This window comes from Chamaea fasciata, unplaced genomic scaffold (assembly GCF_029207755.1).
Source record: "Chamaea fasciata isolate MVZ Bird 193981 ecotype frontalis unplaced genomic scaffold, bChaFas1.0.hap1 SCAF_18, whole genome shotgun sequence".
NCBI lineage: Eukaryota > Metazoa > Chordata > Aves > Passeriformes > Sylviidae > Chamaea > Chamaea fasciata.
In genome coordinates this window covers 7,063,349-7,085,314 of record NW_027094103.1, presented here as the reverse complement: position 1 = coordinate 7,085,314, position 21,966 = coordinate 7,063,349, and the positions used below count along the sequence as shown (strand labels likewise).

At 44.0% G+C, this 21,966-nt stretch overlaps 1 protein-coding gene across 1 annotated transcript in view; it reads right to left on the bottom strand.

The window, feature by feature from the left end:
* Window positions 1-1,811: 1,811 nt before the first annotated feature.
* The window catches only part of LOC136298937 (uncharacterized), a 33,206-nt gene continuing 13,051 nt past the window's right edge, over window positions 1,812-21,966 (bottom strand). Inside the window, exons 2-8 of the mRNA XM_066200097.1 lie at window positions 16,262-17,256; window positions 12,112-12,163; window positions 11,909-12,011; window positions 10,502-10,665; window positions 6,463-6,708; window positions 5,797-5,841; window positions 1,812-5,700 (exon numbers count right to left, since the gene is read on the bottom strand). Of these exons, the coding sequence (XP_066056194.1) occupies window positions 5,104-5,700; window positions 5,797-5,841; window positions 6,463-6,708; window positions 10,502-10,665; window positions 11,909-12,011; window positions 12,112-12,163; window positions 16,262-17,256 (2,202 nt within the window). The 3' untranslated portion in view covers window positions 1,812-5,103. The remainder of the gene's footprint in view (window positions 5,701-5,796; window positions 5,842-6,462; window positions 6,709-10,501; window positions 10,666-11,908; window positions 12,012-12,111; window positions 12,164-16,261; window positions 17,257-21,966) is intronic.

The window sequence follows — 21,966 nt, the reverse complement described above, 5'->3', positions numbered from 1 at the left end:
GACTGCTGTTAATGCTTTTTTTGAACAGAACTTTAGCCTTGCTGAGTAAATAGGAGGACTTGCCTGCACCCTGTTGTATCTGACATGGAAGCCAGCAATGCCAGAGTTGTTAAGCTTCAAGTGGCAGTTTAGCATCCCAGGATTTTTGTGCTGCTGCCACTCCCATACTTGAAGCTGGATACCCTTTAATGTTGTAGCTAATCTATGTTGCTCTTCTTAAACCAGCTGTCAGACTAAATTTAAGTGAAACTCAAACTCAGGTTAAGTACCGTAAAAGTGAAAACACTGTGTTGGGTGCACCAGAAAGATGAGCTGATAGTCTTTGAAACTGGCAATTTTGGCTGGCCCTGGACTTGCAGTGGTGGGTTTAAATGTTTTTTACTCCATTATGTCAACAAATGACTTGTAACTAATTTAGTTTGAGGAAGCTGCTGATTTGGGATTTATGCACTATTGAGATATCAGGTCTGGCACAGCCAAAGCTCTTCCAAGCACTTTTTCCATAAAGAATAAAGAGAAAAATGTTGCTGTGGCTGAGAGGGAACAAATACATGGCCGCTGGCAGCTCCTAGAGCCCTCGGAGTGGCTCAGGTACGTGAACTCTACAGGAGAATTTCTGCTTAAACTCTAAAACTCTTTTCATTGTATTTAACAGGAAAAACTTGGTATTTGACAGTCGAAGGTTAATCATTAGCTCTTTTTTTCAGCAAACAAAATACATGCATTTGGTATCAATTTCTAGTCTTCAGTAGAACTGTGTAGGACAGATGGCTTAGCCTGCAGCAAGAGCTTAGGGAAATAAGTTGATTCAAGTAAAAGGAGTTAGGAATTTGGGAAGTGAATGCTTATTCCAAATTATGCTCTGAAAATCTGGTTTCTTGTGGCCCCTTAGAAGTCTGCTGGAAAGGAGCCTTATTTTTTATGGTCTGCCCTCTTAAAAATAAGTCCCTGAAAGTTAGGAAAAAAAATCTTGATTTGAAGAAGAACGTGTGAGGATTTTGCATTTTTTCCACGTATTTTATCTAACATTCTTTCTGCATGATGTTTGGGAGCTGAAATACCACTTACACAATTCCAAGGAATAAGTTCTGAAGAAAACTAATTATACTATTTCCCACAGCAATGCTTAATATGCAAAGATTGCTTCTAAATCTGCTTTCCAGGTCATCCCTCTTTTCTTCACACTTCCATTTTGACTTTCAATGAGGTAATTTCACCCTTAAGCTCATTAGTTTCCATAGGAAATGAATTATAAAAAATGCTAAGTGTGCCATATGAGGTTTAACATCAAAGACATTTCTAGACAGACCATGAATATATGTTGAAGCTGTATTTAGTCTCTGTTGGGTATTCCTTTCAGTGCTGCTGAGTTTCACTTGCTTTCATTAGGTAAGTGTTGGCTTAAGACTTCCATTTTCTTTTTCCCTGCAATCCAAATTAATCTTTAATTGTTTAGAATAAAATCTACTGACTGGACTGCTTCAGTCAAATGTGTTTTGTTAGGGCTCATGTGCCGCCCTCCTGAGGAGAATAAAACCCAACAAAACAGTTCTGAGTAGAAAGCTTTGTAACCAACTGCTCTTAACAAAAAGTTCAGAGTTCTGAAAGGAAACCTCAGTTCATGTTTTGCTACTAAGTTATAAGTGGATTTTTCTTGCTAAATGCTATTCCGAGTCTTCCAGGCTAGGATGCATTTAGCTGGATGTTAAATCTGTTGTTGTCCCTTTGGCCCTCCCTTCCCAACCCTATGTACCTGACAGTAAGAACCTCAGCACACCAGATTCTTGTCAGCTTGGATAGCCTTTATTTTGAAGCTCTGTTTAAACAGTGAAAAATAGGAAATGCCCACATACTTTTGTCCTATTTAGCCTACCTAACACATTGGCTAGAGGGTTTGACTAGTATATTCCAGAATAATTCATTTAAAAAAGAAAAAAAGGGGGAATAATACTCAGTTTTATTGAAAAGAATACTTCTCTTTGCTAGCTCCAAAATGTTTTATGACATCTTTCCCCCATGCAATCGTGATTGGAAAGATTTTTCGCCCTCTTCAATGAGTGTTTGGAGTGCTTATCCCATTTGCTGCTTGGTTACAGAACAGAGAATCATGCAGCAAACCCTGCACTGCATTTGTGTAAAACTGAGTGCAAGCCCATGCATGAGGGATGAGGTTTTCTGTCATTAAAAGTGGCAGCATAGCTCTCCAAAGTAATAATAGCTGTTGGGAACAAAATAAATGCCATAAGTAATACTATTTAAAAACGAATCCTAGTCAATATTTACAGCTGAGAGTATTAAAGTGCTTCATTCCACCCAGAGATCTCAGAATTTCTTAACTCTGCACTGTGACTTATTTGAAGAGTTTGGGTAGAAGCTGTTTGTGTTCCTGGGGGAAAGAAAAAAAAAGATGAGAACTTCAAAACAGTTGCTTTAGCTGTAAGAGAAATAAAATACTTTATACATTCTTTGAAGGTACAAAATAAAACACAAATACCTGGTAAGCAGTTAGTTTTAGTGATCTGCCTAAAAAAAAAAATTCAGAAAAACCCCTAATAAACAAAAAAACTTCAAAAGGCAGGTCAGGAACCGAAGTCTTCCCTGGGGTTACCTGCAGCACCCACCTGCAGGCATTGGGCTTCAGTATCTCCTAGTGCCAGAAAACATCACCTTTAAATAGTTGATAAATCAGCCACCTCTGTTCTGAGAATAAGCAGCGCTATTCACTATTGCATGTTCATCAGGAGCAGGGCCTCTCTCACCACATCTATGTGTGTGTGTATATATATGTATATATGTATGTCTGTATAGAGTCTGTGCTGCAGCCAGGGTGTCTGGTGCAGTCCTGTGAATAACTGGCCATATGCTGCTGCAGCAGGAAGTGATGGAAGAGTGTTCAGGCAGCAGGATCTGAAAGGAAACACAAACTCCCACAGAAACCTCCTCTGGCAGCAGTTAGCCAAACCTGGTTAGCAAAGTCTGTTCTTTGGTTACACAACAGGTAGTGGAGGAGGTCGGTGTAAACAAGCACCTCATCTTCAGTCTCGGAGAAATTGGGAAGGATCTAAAAAGGAATGTTTGCTTTTCTGCTCCTCTACCACCACTGGGGTACCCCACAAGCTGTCCTGGTGCTCTGAGGCACAACTCAGGCTTTCAGCAAAACAAAGTAAGTGTTGTTACACCGTAGAAATGAGTAGTTAAACATGCTTTTATTGAAAAAGCCACTTTTTCCAGCCCTTCAAATGTAACTATTGTCAATAATTGAACACAAGTACTTTTCAAAAGTAGTTTTTAGTATTTCAATCTTTAGAAATGTAATAAGTAACAGAACATTGAATTACGATGTATATGAATTTAATGCAGTGAAAGTTATTGTTAGAGTACTGAAGATTTCTAAATACTTTTAAAGTTATAAATATATTAACTCTTCCCTTTGAATCAAGTAGCATTAATTTAAAATAACGACAAAAAATACCCACCAAAATAGAACCAACCAACATGGAGCCAGACTTTGGCACTTCAGAACTACTCAACACAGTCTGGAAATAATAAATGCAGAGACTTGTTTGCTGTTCATGTTTGAGTCAACAGCTAAAGGGCAAATGTGTTTTTCCTTCCACTGCTACCAGCTGCACAGCTTCTATGTCTAGGCAGACATGTAAACATAGAGAGAAAATATAAGGCAAAACCTATAGTCTTGTGTTGCATATCTCAGACATTAATGGGTGGCAAATGGAAGCTGTAATAGCAGGTGAAATCATAAATAATTCAGTTAAATATTTCAGGAATCAGTCTTAAATGCCTTCACAGAGAAGGATTAAGATAACTGGATGCACACTGCAGCTAATACAGGGGAAGACTTGTGCAGATGATTTCTTTCTGACACCTGTTTTGTGACATACTATTGCTTTAAAACGATGTGCTGTCTCAGCTGCAAAATGCAGCTTCAGAGGGTTTTTTTTCATTAAAGAAAGAAAAACAATCCTGAATTGTGGGACAAACATGCAGGAGTCTCTTGCAAAGATAGGAAAATATCACCAGGAGGCAATTAAAATATTGATGGGGTTATTAAAGGCAATAGGGACTAGCAGGCTTCCCTTTGGTTCAGAGTTCCATTGAATGCCCTGGATTTGTACTCAGGGAGGCACAGCCACATAGGGTTAATTTCTAAAGAAAGTGAGCGCGCAAAGTTTGCCCCACCTTCATTTTGTCGTTCAAGTCTTGCCTGCTAAAGGAGGGGGAATAGTTCTCTAGTCAATGTGCGTTACCAGCAATAAATAGCTGGTGGATATAGGATCAGAGCAGCTGCAAATATCCAAGTGTTGGATGCTGAAGACTATTCCTAGTATTTCAGTGTTTTTGTACACATGCTCCTGTTGCCATGAGGAGTCATTTAGTGTAGTGGACTGAGGTGTTCTAAGCCTATGTAGACCTAACAAAGATAAAGCTACATCAGACTTTAATAGAACTACCATCTGGTATTGGCTTGCCTTCTCTCAAGAGTTAGGAGATGAGATAATTTTGCTCTTTAATATTAGAGCTGCTAATGCTAGGTAAGCTTTGTGCTAGACTGCAGAAGTTATGATATACTTAAAATGAAGTTTACAAAACTGTATGCAAACATGCACAATTGAATTCTTACCCTTGGCTTGGCAAGGCTTGGATTGTACAGGCAGAGCTATAAACAGAAGTTAACTCAGAGCTCCCAGCAGAAAGACTCAAGTGATACCACAGGGACAGGGGACTGATTTACATTTCAGATATAAACCATCGTGTGACTGCCCTAGGTTACTTTCATTCCCCTCCCAGAAAAGGGTTTCTGCAGTCTGAAGTACCTTTTCAGAGGATGCTTTTTTATACAAACTACATCCAAATCTCATGCAGGAGAAGAGAGATGAGGTTAGTGAGCACAAGGGGAGATGGCATTTGTGCTGTGCTGTGGTTTGTATCCTTGTAATCTCAGTCCCACGTGTGGGAAGCAAAGACTGCTCTCAACAAAGCTGCCACATGTGACTGCCACACTCAACTGCTCGGCACAGCTCCTGCTCTGCTCATGTCCCTGTTCCCTCTGGGTTTGGGAACTGATGTTTCAATCTTTCAAGGACATCACTGGACTGAAGCTTGGCACAGCGTAGGAGCAGCGGGGGTGTCGCAGTTCTGTGAAGTCTCAGTAGTGTTGGCATCTCCACTTGCTGAGCTCTGCTGGTCCCTGGAGGAGCAGGGGGCCTTCCCATGACCTTTGTATGAAGTGGGGGATTTTGCCCAAAGGGGAAGACTCGATGTGAAGGTGGCAGAGCTGTTCCCCTCCGCAGTCAGAACCACCGGCTGTTTCTCTGGCGCGGTCGGTGCGAACACAGCATTTCGCTCTGACAGGTGATCTCCACACTGACTAAGGTGTTCTGCCAGGACCAGAGGCTGCTGATCATCCCCTTCTTCAGAAATTACAAAAACTGGTTTGTTTTTATCCGTTTCTACCATAAGCTCCTTTGGTTTTGAACCGTTGACCAAGTTGATTTTCAGTGGGTTGGAGCTCTCTAGAAGATTTTTGGGGCTCTGGCTGTTAACTGGAGATGCTGCCCCTAGATGTCTTGAGGGATCCAAGGACTTCACATGTTTGCTGTCAGGGGAACTGGCTAAAAATCCAAAATAAGGGTTCCCAAATCTGGATTTCTTCAAATTGCAGGAGGTTAACTTCCGCTGCCTCTGTGCAGACAGAGTGAGGGGATATGAGGCATTACTGACAGATGAATCAGAGTAAACAGTCTCTGATGCTCCCTCTATCTCAGTGGCTGAGATTACCTTTCTGGTTGGCACACCTTGGGATCTTGCAGCTGTAGAAAAACCCTGCACAAAATAGTACAAAATTAGTAGATGAAGCTAATGAAAAGCAGCTCTCTCAAAACTTTGATCCTGAGAAAACTAGAAGTTAAATTTCCTGGTTATTTTAGAGGTAAGATGCATTCTTTAGCAAAAACCGAGGTTATTACCTTAAAAAGGAAGAAACATTCTTTATTAGCTTGGTAACAAGCTGTTAGTTTGATGACTAGAGTCAGTGAGACCCAGATATCCCTGCCACACCTATGGATTCCTTGCAGTGCAATAATAATACATTAATTATAACAAATTCAAGGCATAACCAGAGGAAAGAAGCACATGTCAGAATACTCAATGAGATAATCTTGTCTGAAGGCATTTTTTAATGTTCTTCTGGACTGGAGATAATTTCTTAACCAGGCGCCAACTGCTGGTATATACAGCTGCTTAATATTTTAGGAAAGCCAGGCTAAATTACAATATAATTAGGCCAGAGAGTTTCCCATACACCAAGGAAGTTGGACTGAGATGTGTTTGCAGTGCAGGGCAGAGAAGTGAGGCACTGGCCAAGGGGAAAACATGTCCTAGCAGTGCAGAGTGGGAAATACTGGAGCCAAGACCCCAACATCCTCCCCTCCCTGCAAGACTTACACTGCTGTCAACCAGCTTTGTGAAGGGGCTGTTGGTGCTCCAGCTACACCATTTTTTCTGTAGCTGTGGGATTGGAGCCAGGAAGTCGTGGAAAGTGCGGGCGCTCCACGTGCGCTGCCTGGGACAGGGATTCTCCAGCTGCACATTCCCCTTCTCAGCAGCGTCCGCCCCCGCAGCCGTGGGGTGGGAGCTCAGCCAGTCTGACACAGAGGCCGGGCTTGTGACACTTCTTTTCAGGTTTTTGTCCTGAAAAGAGTAAATGAGGATCATTTACAGGCATCTTTCATCACAACATTTTTAAAACGCTTTGAAAACGGGCTGTTAGCGCAGGAGACTGATGGATTCAGTCGTTCCCAGGGGACACAGGAATGCAACTTCTCCTCCTCGTTGTTCCAGTGTGCTGCCTGAAGCTCGCTGGCTTCCCTGGAGGAAGGCTTTACTTTGTTTCCCCAGTTCCGGATTTAACGCTGAAGTGGGAAATTTCAGTTACATAAAATATAGTCCTACAACCCTCACTAAATACATGAAATATCTACAGCTTAATTTTACTGGAAGTATTTGACAGATCAGAGTTGTAAACTTCACTATGTAAACCAGAATTCTTCTGCTCTGCTTGGCTCTTGGAAGGCTCCAGGTGTGTTTGTCTGGGGAAATAAAACTTAAGGGGGATGGAAGCTCCTGAAAGAAATCCAGAAGCAAGCAAGAAGTCTCAAAAATGCACAGTTCAGGAGAAAAGACTGAAGCAAGTGTTGCTCTTTATCCTATGTAAGGGAAGAATTTAAAAAATAAAAAGAATGGAAAATAGGAAATAATCTGTTCTCATTGTTTATGCTGAATAGAACAAGAAGCGCAAGAACTGGATTGGAGCCAAGGAGATTTGCATTTCACATAATAAATGCTCTTCGGGCGGACAACATGCTTTAGGAGTAGAACAAGACATCCAGACGGGTGTAAAATTGGCATCATCAGAAGGTGAGACTACATTAAACTGCTATCACCAGCCCTGTGTATGAGCAGAGTTGATCAGACCTGGGAATGAGCTATAGACAAACATCTCTTCCATGCTTTATAAGTTCTGATGTTGCATTCGAAATCACAGTTTTTGTCCTTAATATTGGTATGAGCTTAGAGCCAGAAAGGTTAGAGTCCCTGACAATTGTGTGAATCTCCTTTCGTTCTTGCTAATACTTCACCTGTTATTTAAGCCTCCCGTTACACAACTCCCTCTATATTTTTAATTTTCAGCTGTGCGAATATGGTTGTCATTAGAAGAATGCAAAATCCACATTCCCAAAGTTTACATAGTTCTTAAAGAGTGTCTGAAATAAATCCCACAGTGTCCTGGATTTAAAAATCCTGAGAAACCAGAAACATGTAGTTTGTTATTTCTGAGAACCTGAATCTCCCGAGTTTCTGCAAATCAAAGAAACTATTCAGTGAATGTGTCATATTGGAAATGGATGGACAGGGAGGCAAAAAATTAGCACCAGATCAGAAAAAGAAACTCAGTAGGAAGCCAGGAGAGGCATCAGGCTCTGGATAAGTTTCAATATTAAGCTCCTAGTCTAAGATTTTATTAAAGGGACAATCTTTATTTATAAATTTTTAAGCCGGCTGTCTTCTGCTCAGTGGCCCCTTCAAGCTGTCTTAGAATTTATTATTGTAATATTATTATAAATACCTCCAAACTGATGTAAAAATTAGCCACTGGTTTTGAGATAGATACACTGGAAGTAACTGGGAAGATGAGCAATGTATTTTCTAGCCTTTTGAAAATGTTTTGGCAAGAAATGTTTGTTAAACTTGCACGATCATACTCTTTACTCAAACCTTTGCATCTGAAACTTGCAGTGTCTGATCAGAAGTCAGAGATCATAGTCATAAGTCAGCCAAAGGGCTGACTATGGTTTCTAAACCATGGGGGATTTAGAAAGCCATGACTCTGCTGGAGGACACCTGGAATCTTCCCTAAAGCCTCTGTTTCCTCATGCCAGTCACAAACAGAGGGGGTTTTTTTGCTCTCCCAGCTCTTCCCTCACACCACAGAACTGGTTTTAAAAATAGGTTTTAAAAGCTGCAGAGCAAAATCCAGTTAATCACTGGCTCAGGCCCAGCAGAGCTGAGGCTCACACTTGGTGGGCAGCACAAGACCAAGCAGCCAGACACAATTTCTCAGGGAAAAGATCATGATAATTTTTTTAATGAAAGCTCCTTATACCATGACAAATTCTAGTCAAGTATTTTGCGTGAGGTGAGTCTGCTGGCATTATTTACTGTACTGTGAAGGCTCAGGATTTCACACATGTTTTCACATAGGGATAACTGCTTAGCTCCTGCCAAGGAACGGGCTGTGCTCCAGCAGATATCTCGTCCCACTGCCTAGTGCTGGGCCACAAAGCCATGCTCCATATCCTCTGTGAGGCCTGGGGGCTGGCTGGCCAGCGGCATTTCACACCCTAAAAATACACATCTGAAAATTCAACTGTAAACATGTCTAACATCCAGAAACCCTCAGTATAAAGATCTGATGAGAACCCGTTTGAGTGCAGGTTTGTAGTTAGTCTGCTGTGCTCAATTTCCACACCCCTGGAAAGGATGGTCTTCAGCTGTTGGGAAAGGCCCAGGGCTTTTAAAAAGGCCCTGCCATGCTTCCAGGCTTGGTTTTCTGTTCCTTGAGGAATTTGGTTGGGAGTATTGCCTCACTTGTGTGCTGCATGGACATCACTGAGGAGCTGCTTTCTGAATTAATAAAGTGTTTAATTCTTTGGGTTACTTTCACTGTTTTAACACTCTTTTTTTTTTTTTTAATGTATAAATGCCCTCTGAAGATTGCTTGCAGAAGCAATGTCAGAATAGAAATGGGAGGGGAGGGTTATGTGTATTTGTTCCTTCTGACAAAAGTGGGGGAAAGGGGCAGAAAAACGGTTTTCCCTCCTGCCTAGAAGCTGGATGTGTGTGGGGCTGCCACCAGGTGAAGCTCTCTGCTCTGGAAAGGACTGGGGAGGGCAGGTGTTTGTCCAAGGGTCCCAGTGCCCTCCTCCACAGAAAGAAACGTTCAGGCAAGGGAAGGCTCCAAAGCTGTTTTCCTTTCTTTCCCTCTTTCTGTTCATCAGGGTGGCCAGCTGGAGGAAAAGCTCAGCACGTGTCTTACAGCAGCATAGGAAAATCCTGACCAGCCTGGCCTCCTGGCTAATTTCCTAATCAAGTGCAAGGATACAGAATGCTTTTGTTTTGTAAACTGTGACAGAAGTATTACACAGCCTGTCCTGGGCATGTGAGTTCCTTGTGCTGGTTGTTTATCCTCTTGTGGGAAAAAGAGAGGGCACTGGAGAAGAGAGTATTGACCTGGGAAAGGCTTTAGCAGACACTTGTAACGAATGTGCTCTGTTTGCACTCACTCGAGGTTGAAGAGGTGACAGCCAGACCTGAGGCTTCTGAGCCATCATCTGTTCCTAAACAAATAAAGGACCAGGAGTCCAGGGGAAAGAGCTAAAATAAGAGAGGAGCTGCTGAATCAATTCAGGTTTCTGTCTGTGAATTTGTGAGGGCCTCGGTGCTTTCACTTGAAGTACTTGATTTGTTTTGGAGCCTAAACTGTTAATTTTCACATCAGCTTGGTGAGACAATTTCCAACAAGCTGAGGAGCTGAGTAACTTCCCTGATCACATGGAGTGGTGGGCAGGAGTAGGTCTGACTCCCAGGTCTTTCAGTTGCTACAGCTGGTAATTTTAATGGAACATCAGCTTTGCCAATTAACACTTCTGCAGGTTGGTTCTACTGCCTGCTGGCTAACACCTCCATTATTTGCTAGCAGAGGTGAGGTAGGGTTCTGCATTTGCTCTTCCCAAAGCTGGGAAGATGCTGGCTCAGGGGATCACAGTCCACATCATTTGGTGGCAGCTCAGCCTCAGGGGTAGGAGAACTGCCTGGTTCAGTCCCTGCCTTTCCAGAAATGGGCATTAGGCATAAATGGATAGGTATGACAAGTGCTGTCCAAGAGGGACATCCTGCAGCTTGCTAAAGATGCTAGGGAATGTACCTGTATCCTGTAGGTGGTAAAGCTCAGCCCACTGGTGCCAGGTCCAGCAGAAATGATAAACACTTCATCACTCCCAGTCTCAGTGGTCACTGCAGAGATGGAGGAAGGCACATCTGGGTCAGTGTCCTGTGGAGACCGTTCTGTGCTGCCTCTGCAGGAAGTGACTGAGAAAGGAAGAAAATCAATAAAGACTGCTTGCAAGAGTCCAAAACCTCTGTTTCCAACTCCTCCATGACAAACCCTCCTCCCTCCCTCCCCAGACAATCTAGAACAGGCTTTGGCTGGCTGTTGCACCAGCCAGAACAAAAATCTAGTCAACAGTTTGCTCTCTTGAAACTGTAAGCTTTTAAAAACAAGAGAGGAGAAAGACCCTTGGGTCTGTTTTCTAATAAAAACAGACATGAACTGAAATTCCTTGTGTTGAACACATGAGGTTTGCTGCAGATCAGAAACTTGCAGACTTGCTCAACTCCTTATTTATTTTTATTTACTCATACCTGCTAATACTGGGAACTGTAGTTTTTGGTTAAACCCCAGTGAAGCTGCTCCTACAGGCAGCCTGTTGCTCCAAGGACTGCCATGGAGGGGGGTGTGTGTCTGCACGTGTCCCCAAGGCCTGTCATCTGGTCCAGGCAAGGAGAACTCTGGCCACAGCCTTCTCAAGAAGGAGATGGGAAACTGCCATGGCTGGGAGTACAGAATTGGCTTTTTATGGAAATTCTCTTGTGAGAGCTGAGTGTGTAGTGGCTGATGGTTCACTGGGAAACTGATGGTGTGTCACAACACAACATAAAATCGCTCCCTGTTGGTCTCCACTAACCAAAAGGGGCACTGGGACAGTTCATGTGTCGTGACTCAAAATTGCAGCAAATGGCATTGTCTGCAGCTTGGCTGGGATGCTTTTTTCTGGAAGCACAGTTGTGAGGTAAATGTCACCCAAAGCACCTCCATCCATGCGGACCCACAGAAACAGTGAGCTCTGGGAGCTGGAGCTGGCCAAAGGCAATTTGAGCATTGTGAACTCCATCCTTTCTGAACAAAGTTAGGCCCGGGGCAGGTGAAACTCTTACCCAGTTTATGGGTCTGTGTAAGGAGTTTGTAGCAGCCTGAACCCAACACATTTGCTCTGCTAACCCAGTGTCTCTGCAGCGCCATGTGCTGTGACAGCTTGTGCTGGCAGCGCGCTGGAGCTGTGCTTGTGCGAGCTCCTTGCCAGGGGAATTACCCTACCAGGGAGGGGGGAGCAGCAAGGGACAGTCCCCACAACAAAGGCTTTCTGCTGTGGAGTAGCTCCCCAGCTGTGCATGGGCGAGACGGTGACGAGGACTGCGGGGAAGGAACGATCTGATGAGCTGGCCCGGGGCTCCGGGGTGCCCTGACCCGCTCCGGCCCGTGCCCCGCCCTTACCCGCCTGCTCCCGGCTCACAGAGTGGTTGTTGTTTTCATTCTCCCGGCTTGGCACCACCAGCTGGAGCTCATTGATATCGACAGTGGAGTTCTGGATCCTGTTCTACAACTCAGAACATGCCCCAGTAAACATCGTCAGATAAACAGTGCAACAGCCAATATGAAAGAGAGAAACAGAAATTGCTGAAGCCATTAGCACTAACCTCCTGGTCACTGCATGCGTTGGATGAGCTCCTTTTGGGGCACGTTCTCTGCCTGAAAAGGAGAGACAGCAACAACAACAACAAGCCCTCGAGTGAGTTAAAGATCCACAGCAGGAAAGTTCTCGGCTCTGCTCATCCTGCGAGCGGAACCCAGCAGGTTATGAGCATCCAAAATACTTGCCAAGACTCAAGGCAGCAAGGCCTGTAAACAAGGGGAGAAAATTATATGCTCATGTGGTGGAAAATCAGCTGAAGAAGAGAAGAACCTGTCATCATCTCCCCATGCTCACTACAAAAGCAGGAACAGAGCTCAGACCTTGGCCAAGTCCCACCAGACTCCCCCGACAGCTGCTCTTTCACATCAGTAACTGAATAGCAGGACTGAGATCCTCCAGTCTGGGCAGTGACATCCTTCTTATCCTGCTAGACAGAATATTTCATCTGCATAGCTAATTCTGCATGCTGGGTTATATTTAGCAAGCAGAGAGCATCGGATGCTGTTCATTTGTATGACTGTTTCACTAAAAGGCAGTGCTGTGGCAGATGATGATGGGATGAACTTGGCTGAAGGGAGACACATGCATGTTCTTAGCCATTTTTTCACGTTTTTGTTAGAACTGAGGTTACGAAACAACTAGTGTTATAAACTTTTGGATGAATAAGACTTAAAGATATCACAAAGAAAGGCTGGCACAGGTGGATGTAATAATGACTGAAACAAGGGTAGTCTGTGCCCAGTGGTTCTCCAGGGGACAGTGCAGACACGGGGCAGCATTAGGCACTGATGGGATGCAACCCTGGTTATTGCAAAGGCCAATTCTCACCCCCAGGTGATGGATGGGCAGCAGGCAGGGTGGGGAGAGATGGCAACACTGAAGGCTCGATGGGGTCACTGTACACTCAAGGGTCGGGAGGCCATGCAGATGTAAGGTGCAGTTGCAATTCATAGGTTGCAACCACACAGCAAAAGTTTGACTGCATGGGACAGGACTAAAATTAAATAAGGTGGACGTATCTGTTGTTCTTGGGGCTTGGGAAAGAAAATAAAAAATCCCCCATTACTCGAGCCAGGCTTCATGGCCAAAAGTAATTAGAATTATTGGCCAACTAACAACTGAAGCTTTCATTCCCTCCCCAAGTAGCAAACAAAAGCTGCAGTGTGGCAGAGACTTGGAGTTTCCCCAGAGAGCTTTGCCCTGCTCAATGCAATGAGCCTGAGCAGATACTGCTGATGACTTGGTGCAGTGGAGTGGCAGTGGGTGCCAAGCCCATCCCAGGCCATTTCTACTCCTGGCAAGGCAGAGGCTGCTACTTTTAGCTGAGCAAGAGCAGCAGAGAGAAATGGGAAAAAAAAAAAAAAAATCAACAGCTAAACCTGGTACCAAAGGAATAAATAAAGTATGAAGAGAAAAGAAATTGGAAGGCAAGTTTACAAGGCCAAGAGCTTCCAGGTTCCTCTTGGCATCCTCTGCAGTGCCCAGTCCAGCCAGGACAGTGTCCCTGTGCCTCGGGGGGCTGGCCCCAGTTCTGAGTGTGCTGCACTGGTAAAGCACCATCATTTCCCCTCTCAGCCCACCCCGTGCCACACGGACATTTTCTGCACTGAGGACAGACTGTGGCTAATACACATTTGACACCTGATTTCAAGCCCCTATTTAGGACAAGAAGCATAAAATAGAGCTTGATGGGCTCAATCTAAAAGAAGTTTAATGCTTAGCACTTAATGGCCTCAGCAGTCTTATTCTGAGCTGCATTAAAAACCCACAGCTGAGAGGTGTAGGCAAGCTCCAAGCAGTGCCAGTGGTTCTGGGGTCAGACACCAATACCCCAAAGCAGTTACCACAGTAAAGAGTGGGGAAAGATTTTCCAGTGCAACACAGGCGAGGTAACTCAGCACAGGTCATGGCATCATTTTCACCTGGTCTCAGTTAATGCTGTAAGTCTGACAAAAAATAAAGTGGTGTAATCAAGGCTTCCTAGGAACAGCTTGCAGGGAATACAGGAGGCTGGGATAGTAAACACCCTGTCAAGAGGCTAAAGGAGTAGGGGTAGTCTCTATTTACATTCAGTCAATAGCTGGCTGAGGTATAGATATCTTCTTTTAAAAATTTAAAAAAAGAAAAAGAAAAAAAGAAAAAAAAAAGGGGAAAAAAAAAAAAGAGTTGTAGAGCAATGAAGAGGCATAAAAGCCAGTGTTAAAAGAATCAGGCCTAATCCTGAGCCATAGGACCCCTGGTAGGATGTATTCCCAGCGACCAGAACACACAAACATTGGTGTGTGGGGCTGAAATCCTGTGGACTTTTTTTTTTCTGTTGGTCAGCAGGAGCAGAACATTATTTTGTAAACATCTGACAAGCAAAAAGCCAAGCTGTGAATGTGAGCAGCATGGCCTGACTTTCTAAACAGGCTTTGCAGAGGAAACCTCAGCCAGTGGAGCCTCAGATTGCCAGTGTACTTTTTGGGTTGAATAATACTCTGCTTCATGGATCGTTACAGTGAAATTAAATAGGGGTACTGGAGCAAGAACAGCCTACTCAACATGTGTATCAGCCCAGACTGCTGCCATAGCAAAGGGAGCCTGTTTCTGTCTCTTTTGAAGATTGGCGAGGGTATAAAAATAAAGTATTTGGTATCTGGAAGACATTTTCCACCAGACTTTTTCCTTTAGAGCTAGCAAAAAACTGTGGTCTAAATTAGTGTTCTGCGAGCTCTTTAAAAACAAGAAGGTTCATTAGATGTAGCACATGCAAGTTTAACTCTTACGGCTACAAAAAGCTCAGACCCTGAAAGCAGGAATTTCTGTTTATACAGCAAGAGAGATGATATTGAAGCTTCACCACTGTGCCCATGTTCTCTGGTGCCCAGTGTGACTGGCCTGCATTTAGTTTTTATTCAGCCAGAGCTAAAATGCAGCCTCCATAAGGACAAGGAAAACCAAGTAGCTCTGTCAAACCAGCCCCCGGGGCGAGGGGTGTCTGGGCAATCCTGAGACCTCTGGGGGTGGAGGATGCACACTGGGTGAGGCAGGGGATGCAGGAAAGGAGAAACCAGAGCAGCTGCATTATGCCTCTGGGAAATGAACACTCCTGCCAACACCCAGCCACCAGAGTGGAGCCCTGCAAGGGGCACTGCTTGCTTCAGTTTACCTGATGTTTTCACTGAAGTCAAAACATTTGAAAAACAGTGTTTATTTTGACAAAAAACCTGGGGAGCATGGGCTCTGTTTAGAATTCGTTGGAAGAGAGAGAAATAAATCACTGTTTCTACAAAAATGTTTTCACTAGGAAGTTAGAAAAATGCAAACATATGCTGGGGGGCGGAGAAGTGTTCCTTGGATAGATATATAGAAAAGAAATATATAAAAGAAAAGCAATTGACTGGAGAGGCATGCTTGTGTAACTGTCTGGTTTTAGCCATCTAAGTAGTTAACATCAGGGCCTGGAAATCCACAAGCCAGCCTGACCATCAGCTCACTTGACTGGATCGTTTTAGATTGCATTTGGGAACAACGAGAGGTACTGCAGCATGGCTCTGGGCTCTTCCCCAGCATCAAAGGGATGTGCAGATGACTTCTTAACACACTGAATGCATTGGGTTTAAAATGTCTGCACAGTCTCTTCGATAAAATATGCTACAGATGGGAAAATAATTTAAAATCTTAATTCTATGTGCTAATACTTTGGTTATTATTTATTTTCTGCAGAGTACTAGTGATAGTTAGTTAGAGCCAAACTGTGGGATCTCTGTGAAAAGATGCGGTGACTGTCAGCTCAGCCCGCTCAGGAGACTCAGGGAAGGATAATCTTCCTGTGCTGATTTTGTCCATCAGCCAAAAGCTAAGGTTCAAAGGCACCACTGCCATTGAAACAAAAAATTCCCAGGAAAGTCATTGTTCGGGTATTTCTGCAGGAAAAGGAAAATAAATCTGAGATACAGGAGCTGTAGAAGTAGGAAAGAAAACTGAGGAGCCTAGGGGCGGGCAGTCAGTGGCATTGACTTCCTCTGTACCCACTTTACCACATTTCAATCACAGCAGGAGTTAACAGAGCAAAGGAAACATAACTCTTTTCTGGAAATGTAAGTCTTTTCTGGTCTTTTCTCTATGGATAATATCACATGCTTCCAAGGCTCTGGTGTGCATCACCTTACCTGCAAGCTACGCAGAGGGCAGAGAGCAAAGCGAGAGCAAAGACAACGATCCCTGTCACAATTGCCAGCATCATCATGTTTTCCCTCCTCTCCTGCCTCACAGCATCCACAGAGTTGGGGTCAGTGATGTTCCTGTACTCGAACAGCATCGCAAAGCCTCGGCCCCGGTCCGTGGTGGTGATCAGCTCCATGATAACCTCAACCATTTCCAGAGATGAACCAAAGACCATGGTCTTGTTTACAGGGGAATTTGGGCCGCAGAAGCGAGAGGAAAATGTGATGAGGTCGGAAACATATAATACATCATGGGGACAGACATCCACTGCTGGCTGAGGGCTGGAGGAGATTTCCATAGGCAGTGCTGTTGAGGGAGGAGTCCAGCTCTCTACTGTGACTTCATCTCTCTCACTGGCAGCTAGGTGGGCAAGCAAAATCTTCCCTTCCAAATCCTCTCCTGTTTCCAGGCCACTGGTATTTTGCCTCTGCATTGGGGCACTACCAGCCGCAGGGAACGGCAGCTCCGCTGGCTGAGCCTTGGTAATCGCTTTGGGCTCCTTCATCTGCTTCCACTGGTTTTCTTCAAATGCATGTTTGGCTTCATCTTTTTTTGACATGGTTCCTGGAAGTTCATCCAGGTGACCAGCAAGGTCCTTTGACTGGTCTCCAGTGCTGCTCAGATTCTGAGCCACCTTTGATGTGAAGGTCCGGAGAGCGGGTTTTGTGGTGTGGACAGCAAAGTCCATGTTTTCCCCAAGAGAAGGCATGTCCTTATTTTCTGTTGTAGCAGGGGCTGAAAAGCCATCCCAGGGGGCTGGAGTTTCACTAGAGCTCTCAAAAATGTCAAAGTCAAATATTTCCAAGATGAGATGGGTTCTCATGGGAATGAAAAACTGCCAGACGCAGTGTGTCCCTGGGTAGTAGTTGTTTGGAAAACCTGGTGACAAAATCAGGCCTCTTTCCATTGATTCCACCACAGCACCACAGGAGTAATACACCTGGGAAATAAAACAAAGAGTCTTACATCTTGCCATAGATTATACCCAGGATGCAGTCTGCCAGACCAATGGAAGTTCTGGCTCTTCTTTCCCTTCACAGACTGGTTTAAGATTCCCTTAAGACAGGGAAATTCATTAAGCTTGTACAAGTCTTAGCTCCTACTTTTGTGGAGCATCAATCTAATATGGGAAATCACTCTTAGAGACTATAGAAGTGTATATCGGATAGTCAACCTCCAAGAGAAATATAACCCACGTAAGTAATTCACATAATTCTCACTTCCTACTACTGATAATTTGTGCTGTTGGCAAACATACAACTTTTTGACCAGCCAAATGTGTTGCCCTAAACAGTTGGTTGTGTGAGAAAAATCTTAGGAAGCTAAAGGAAAAATGTGTTACAGCATTTTGTGTTATTTTCATTACAAAAACATTTTCATATAAAAAAGAACCTTTGCATTGATGATCACCCATGATTCATCCAACCAACTCATCTTCTGTTTCAGGGACATTCAGCCTTATTTACTTCAATTAAATGTAGCTGCTTTTGATTGGGCAAACTATCTCTTTTTCAAGTGCAAACCCTCTCAAAATAGTGACAGCAGATACCAGCTCTCACCAGTAAACCAGCAACCAACATGCATTTTACATAACACAGCGACAGTTCCATGTGAATCTGCTATTTCTTCCTTCGCCACAAATAGCCTCCAGCCTCCGAGGAGGAAGGAAGTCCATACATGGTGGCACTAACCACCATTCTGTGCTTTTCTAAAGGTGCATGAGGCTGCTTTTGCGCATCATATTTACAACTACCTTCTCCCAAAGCCACTCTCGGAGCCTTTTTTCAAGATTCTTTCATAAATTTGCAGAGCACAGAGCCCAGTCTGCGCCTTAGGCAATTGTTTTTGAAAAGAAAAGAAAAAAAACCCCAACAAAACCCAAGTGCTTAGGTCACAAGCCCCGTCTAGGAGCATGAGTTTACAAGCATTAATTGGAAAAGAAAGGGAACGCTTTGGGTTTGGTGTGTTTTTTTTTATTGGAAATGATTAGTCGTCTTGGTCTGTTATCTATTTAAACACAAAGGAACTTGGCAGTAGAACAAACAAAGCTTATGAAGTCCACATAAAGCCACAAAGATCAAAATACTCCAGATTTTTTTCCTCTTGGTCCCTCCCCTTGGCTCATATTGAAATGGAAAGAAAAAAATTGCAACGCCAAATGTTAAAAGCTCCTAAACAGAAACAAAAAGCCAGACCTGTTCTGTGAGGTACAATCTTTGTTTTCCAGCAGGTGTTGCTCATAATCTGGGGGATTTCAGGGTGGTTGCAGGATGGCCACAGAAAAGGACCAAAACAGCAACGTGGGTAGAAACTGTGTTCTGTATTCAACATGGAATCCAATATTTGACTTGTAAAAGTGTCATCTAAATCAAAGCGCATGTTAATTATGGTGGAATAAACTACAGGCTGCTCATTTAAGGCACCTGGGCTGGACTATGGCTGGAAGTCTCAAATGGAAAAGAAACCACATTCATTGCCACACACATAATGCCTAAAGAGTCCCTCATGTAAAATCAAAACATATTATAGAAATTTACTGATCTTTTCTCCTGGAGGTAAAATTTTGGGGTTCAGTCTGGATTAGTTAATTCATGGTAAAAATCCAGGGAAAACAAGCAAAACTTTATGTCAGTTTAAGAAGCTACAGTTCCTAACAGTTAGATCCATTTGCTAACATCAGAATTATAGATACATCTGTTGCCACTTGGATTTTACTGAAAACTTGATGGTTTCCAGTGAATATGCTCCTCTTTCCTCAGGGAGAGGATCCCTCTTACTCTTGGAAGAAGAATAGAGGGATTTTCTCTTACTTCTCTTGTATTCTTCGCCTTCATCCCAGCATATTGGTGCAGTCATCCCTTTGTTCCACACTAATCTTCTGAGCTCACTTTTAAACAAGATATTTGCAAAGCGAGAAACAGTAAACACCGCCTAACTTTTGCACTAAAATATGTGCCCAGTTTAGGAGGCAGAATGTGCACCAGAACTCCTGCTCTCTCAGGGTGGCACTCCTGGATGTGGGAGGATCACAGATTGGCTCAAGCCTCCTTAAATTAGCAGTGATTGAAGGTTGAGATCTTGTTTTGAGGAGTATGTGAAGTGATCCAGTTGCCTTTTTTCAGACACTGAGAAGGCGCTTGGAGGCGTTCACAGCCCCTCCTCTACTACCAGGAGACTCTGTTAACACCCGAGAGCTGTGGCCACCGGATCAGCGGGGCCTGTGGGATTCATCGCCAGAGTGCTGAATGGGGAAGCACATCCCCCCCAAATCCCTCGCCCCTGCTCTCAGGATAAACTCCCTTCCCTGCCTTCACTTTCACTCAGATCTGTCAAACTGTCAGCATTAAAGGAGGAATATCTTGCACATTCTGTGCACGTCCAAGGAGTCTCAGATGCAAGGTGCCTCTTGAGCCACCAGCTGGCTACAATAAAAACCCCAAGAGCTGCCCTGCACCCCCAAACCTGGGCAGAGGGGGAAATGCAATGTGTGAATTCCAGAAATATGGCTGAAAGGTCATGGCAGCAGGAGAATTGTTCATTTATTGTGGCTTGTGAGACCAAAAAGATTCAAGACTTGCTCTGCGATCAGGGAAAAAAACCCCACAAGGGACAGGAAATGCAAGACAGATCTGAGGGAAGGGGAGGGGGAAGGATTTCTGATTAGTTTATAATCCCCAACTGAATGAATGACAAAATGGTTTTGTTCGTTTGGATCACCCATTATGAACCCTGAGTTTTGCCAATTAGACACAGATGTTCCCTTCTGCAGCAAGCTATAGACTTGTGGGCTTTTGATAGATGCATGCAAAAAAAATTGGCCCATTTTTAATCTTTCCAAATGATAGGTTCTTGTCTTTTTAAAAACAACACTTGATATATGCACACACCAATTATGAATTAGGTGAATTATGAGCAGGGAGAACCAGATTACCAGTCCTGTTTGTCTGCTTTTCAGTACTTTCCTCTCTGGCCAGAGGTTCCAAATGTTTCCAGCAGCTGTGTGGAAATGAATCTCGAGTCCATCGTGGTCAGACAAATTCTATCTGCTTTCTGTATTGGGGTAACTGGGGAATTGCATTTAGTATGTTTAGAAGTAACTCAAATCTCAGCTATTGCTGCTTGGCCATAGACACAATGGCTGGCTATTTCAGAACATGCCGAGATGTCGCATTTTCCCCTTCCACACTACACAGCCCACTCAAAAGCTTAAATCTTGTGCCATTACTAAAAAAATGCCCCATTGTCATGTACTTACCTCCTCCTGTGCTGGTGTTTGGACTGAGAAGTTAATATTGACATCAGCTTTGAGCTATTTAAGATACACATGTGTAAGGAGTTATGAGGCCTCTGCACCAGGAAACACAGGGCTAAGGAGTACAAGGAGGACCTTGTGCTTGTCCCTCAAAGGTGATTGTGGAAGTGGTGCTCTGATGGCGCTGAGAATGCTCAGCTGCCCTCTGAGGAGCACATCTAAAGCAAACCCATGTGTGATGCAGTTGTAGGGAGTTTTTTCTTACACATAAAGCTGTGCTGGGTTGGAACAGATGTGGTCAGAAGTGACTGCAGGACATTGTTCAGGAATCTCACCAGCAGCTGCTTCCTGAGGAGCACCAGCTCCCAAAGAAAAAGAAGCCCATGCTGTATTATACAGGCATAAAGCTGGTGTGTTATTGCTTCAAACTGGATTCTGTACATCAAAGAGCTCTTGAGAAGCAGGAGGCACGGATGGCAAGCAGAATTCCCATGCATAAAAAGGAGAAAATTATTGTTTTGGCCAGATGGGATTTTACCATAAGGCCCACCCAAGAATATGTACTGGGAAGAGTAGTTATCATCATCTGAGTAATAAAACTCTTAATTCTGCTCTCCACTCACACAACACCTACAAATGTAGGCCTGGAGCCTCAGCATTCTTCCCGTAGGATCACTGTCAGGGAATCAACACGTTCTAAGGGAATCCCACTCTCTACAAGATTAATTTAATATAATAATATAATTATCACCCTTTAGTCACAATTACTCCCAAAGAAGGCACCAGGCTGGAGCTGAACCAGAGGCATGCTCAGAAGCAAGCTCCTCACTTTGCCAGGACAGGACAAGTTCTTGCAGCAGCTCAGAGCAACCCCATGCTCAAAACCCGCAGGGATCTTGCAAAAAGCCATGAATGGCAGGTTGTGGCAGCCTCTAGCTGGCCCACAGCCTCTTCAGTGATGGGTGCCAGCCTCTGCCTGGACCACGGGGAGCAGGCATGGCTTGGTTTCTCAAGCTTCTCTGTCCTGCCTCCAGGAGAGAAGTGCTGCTGGCCTGAGATGATGCTGGGAACCCAGAGGGAACGAGGGAGGATGCTGTGACATGTAGCTGGGAAGAGAAGGTGACACGACCATGTGGCTCAGCTTGTAACGATATAAGCCCTGCTGAAGAGAAGTGGAAACAAAGTGATGCAAGGCCCTGGGCAGGGAAATCCTCAGCCCATTTGTGTTCTTAGATTTTGCCTCTTTTTCTTCATTCATATTAATGCTGGTTATGAGAAGCTGCTGGTTGCAACATCCTAGAGGACATCATCCCACTTGCATCCCAAAGACTGTTTATTTTTAAAATGTATTTATTTCAAAGAATGGGAAGGAGGACATCCTGTCTTGATGTTTGATAT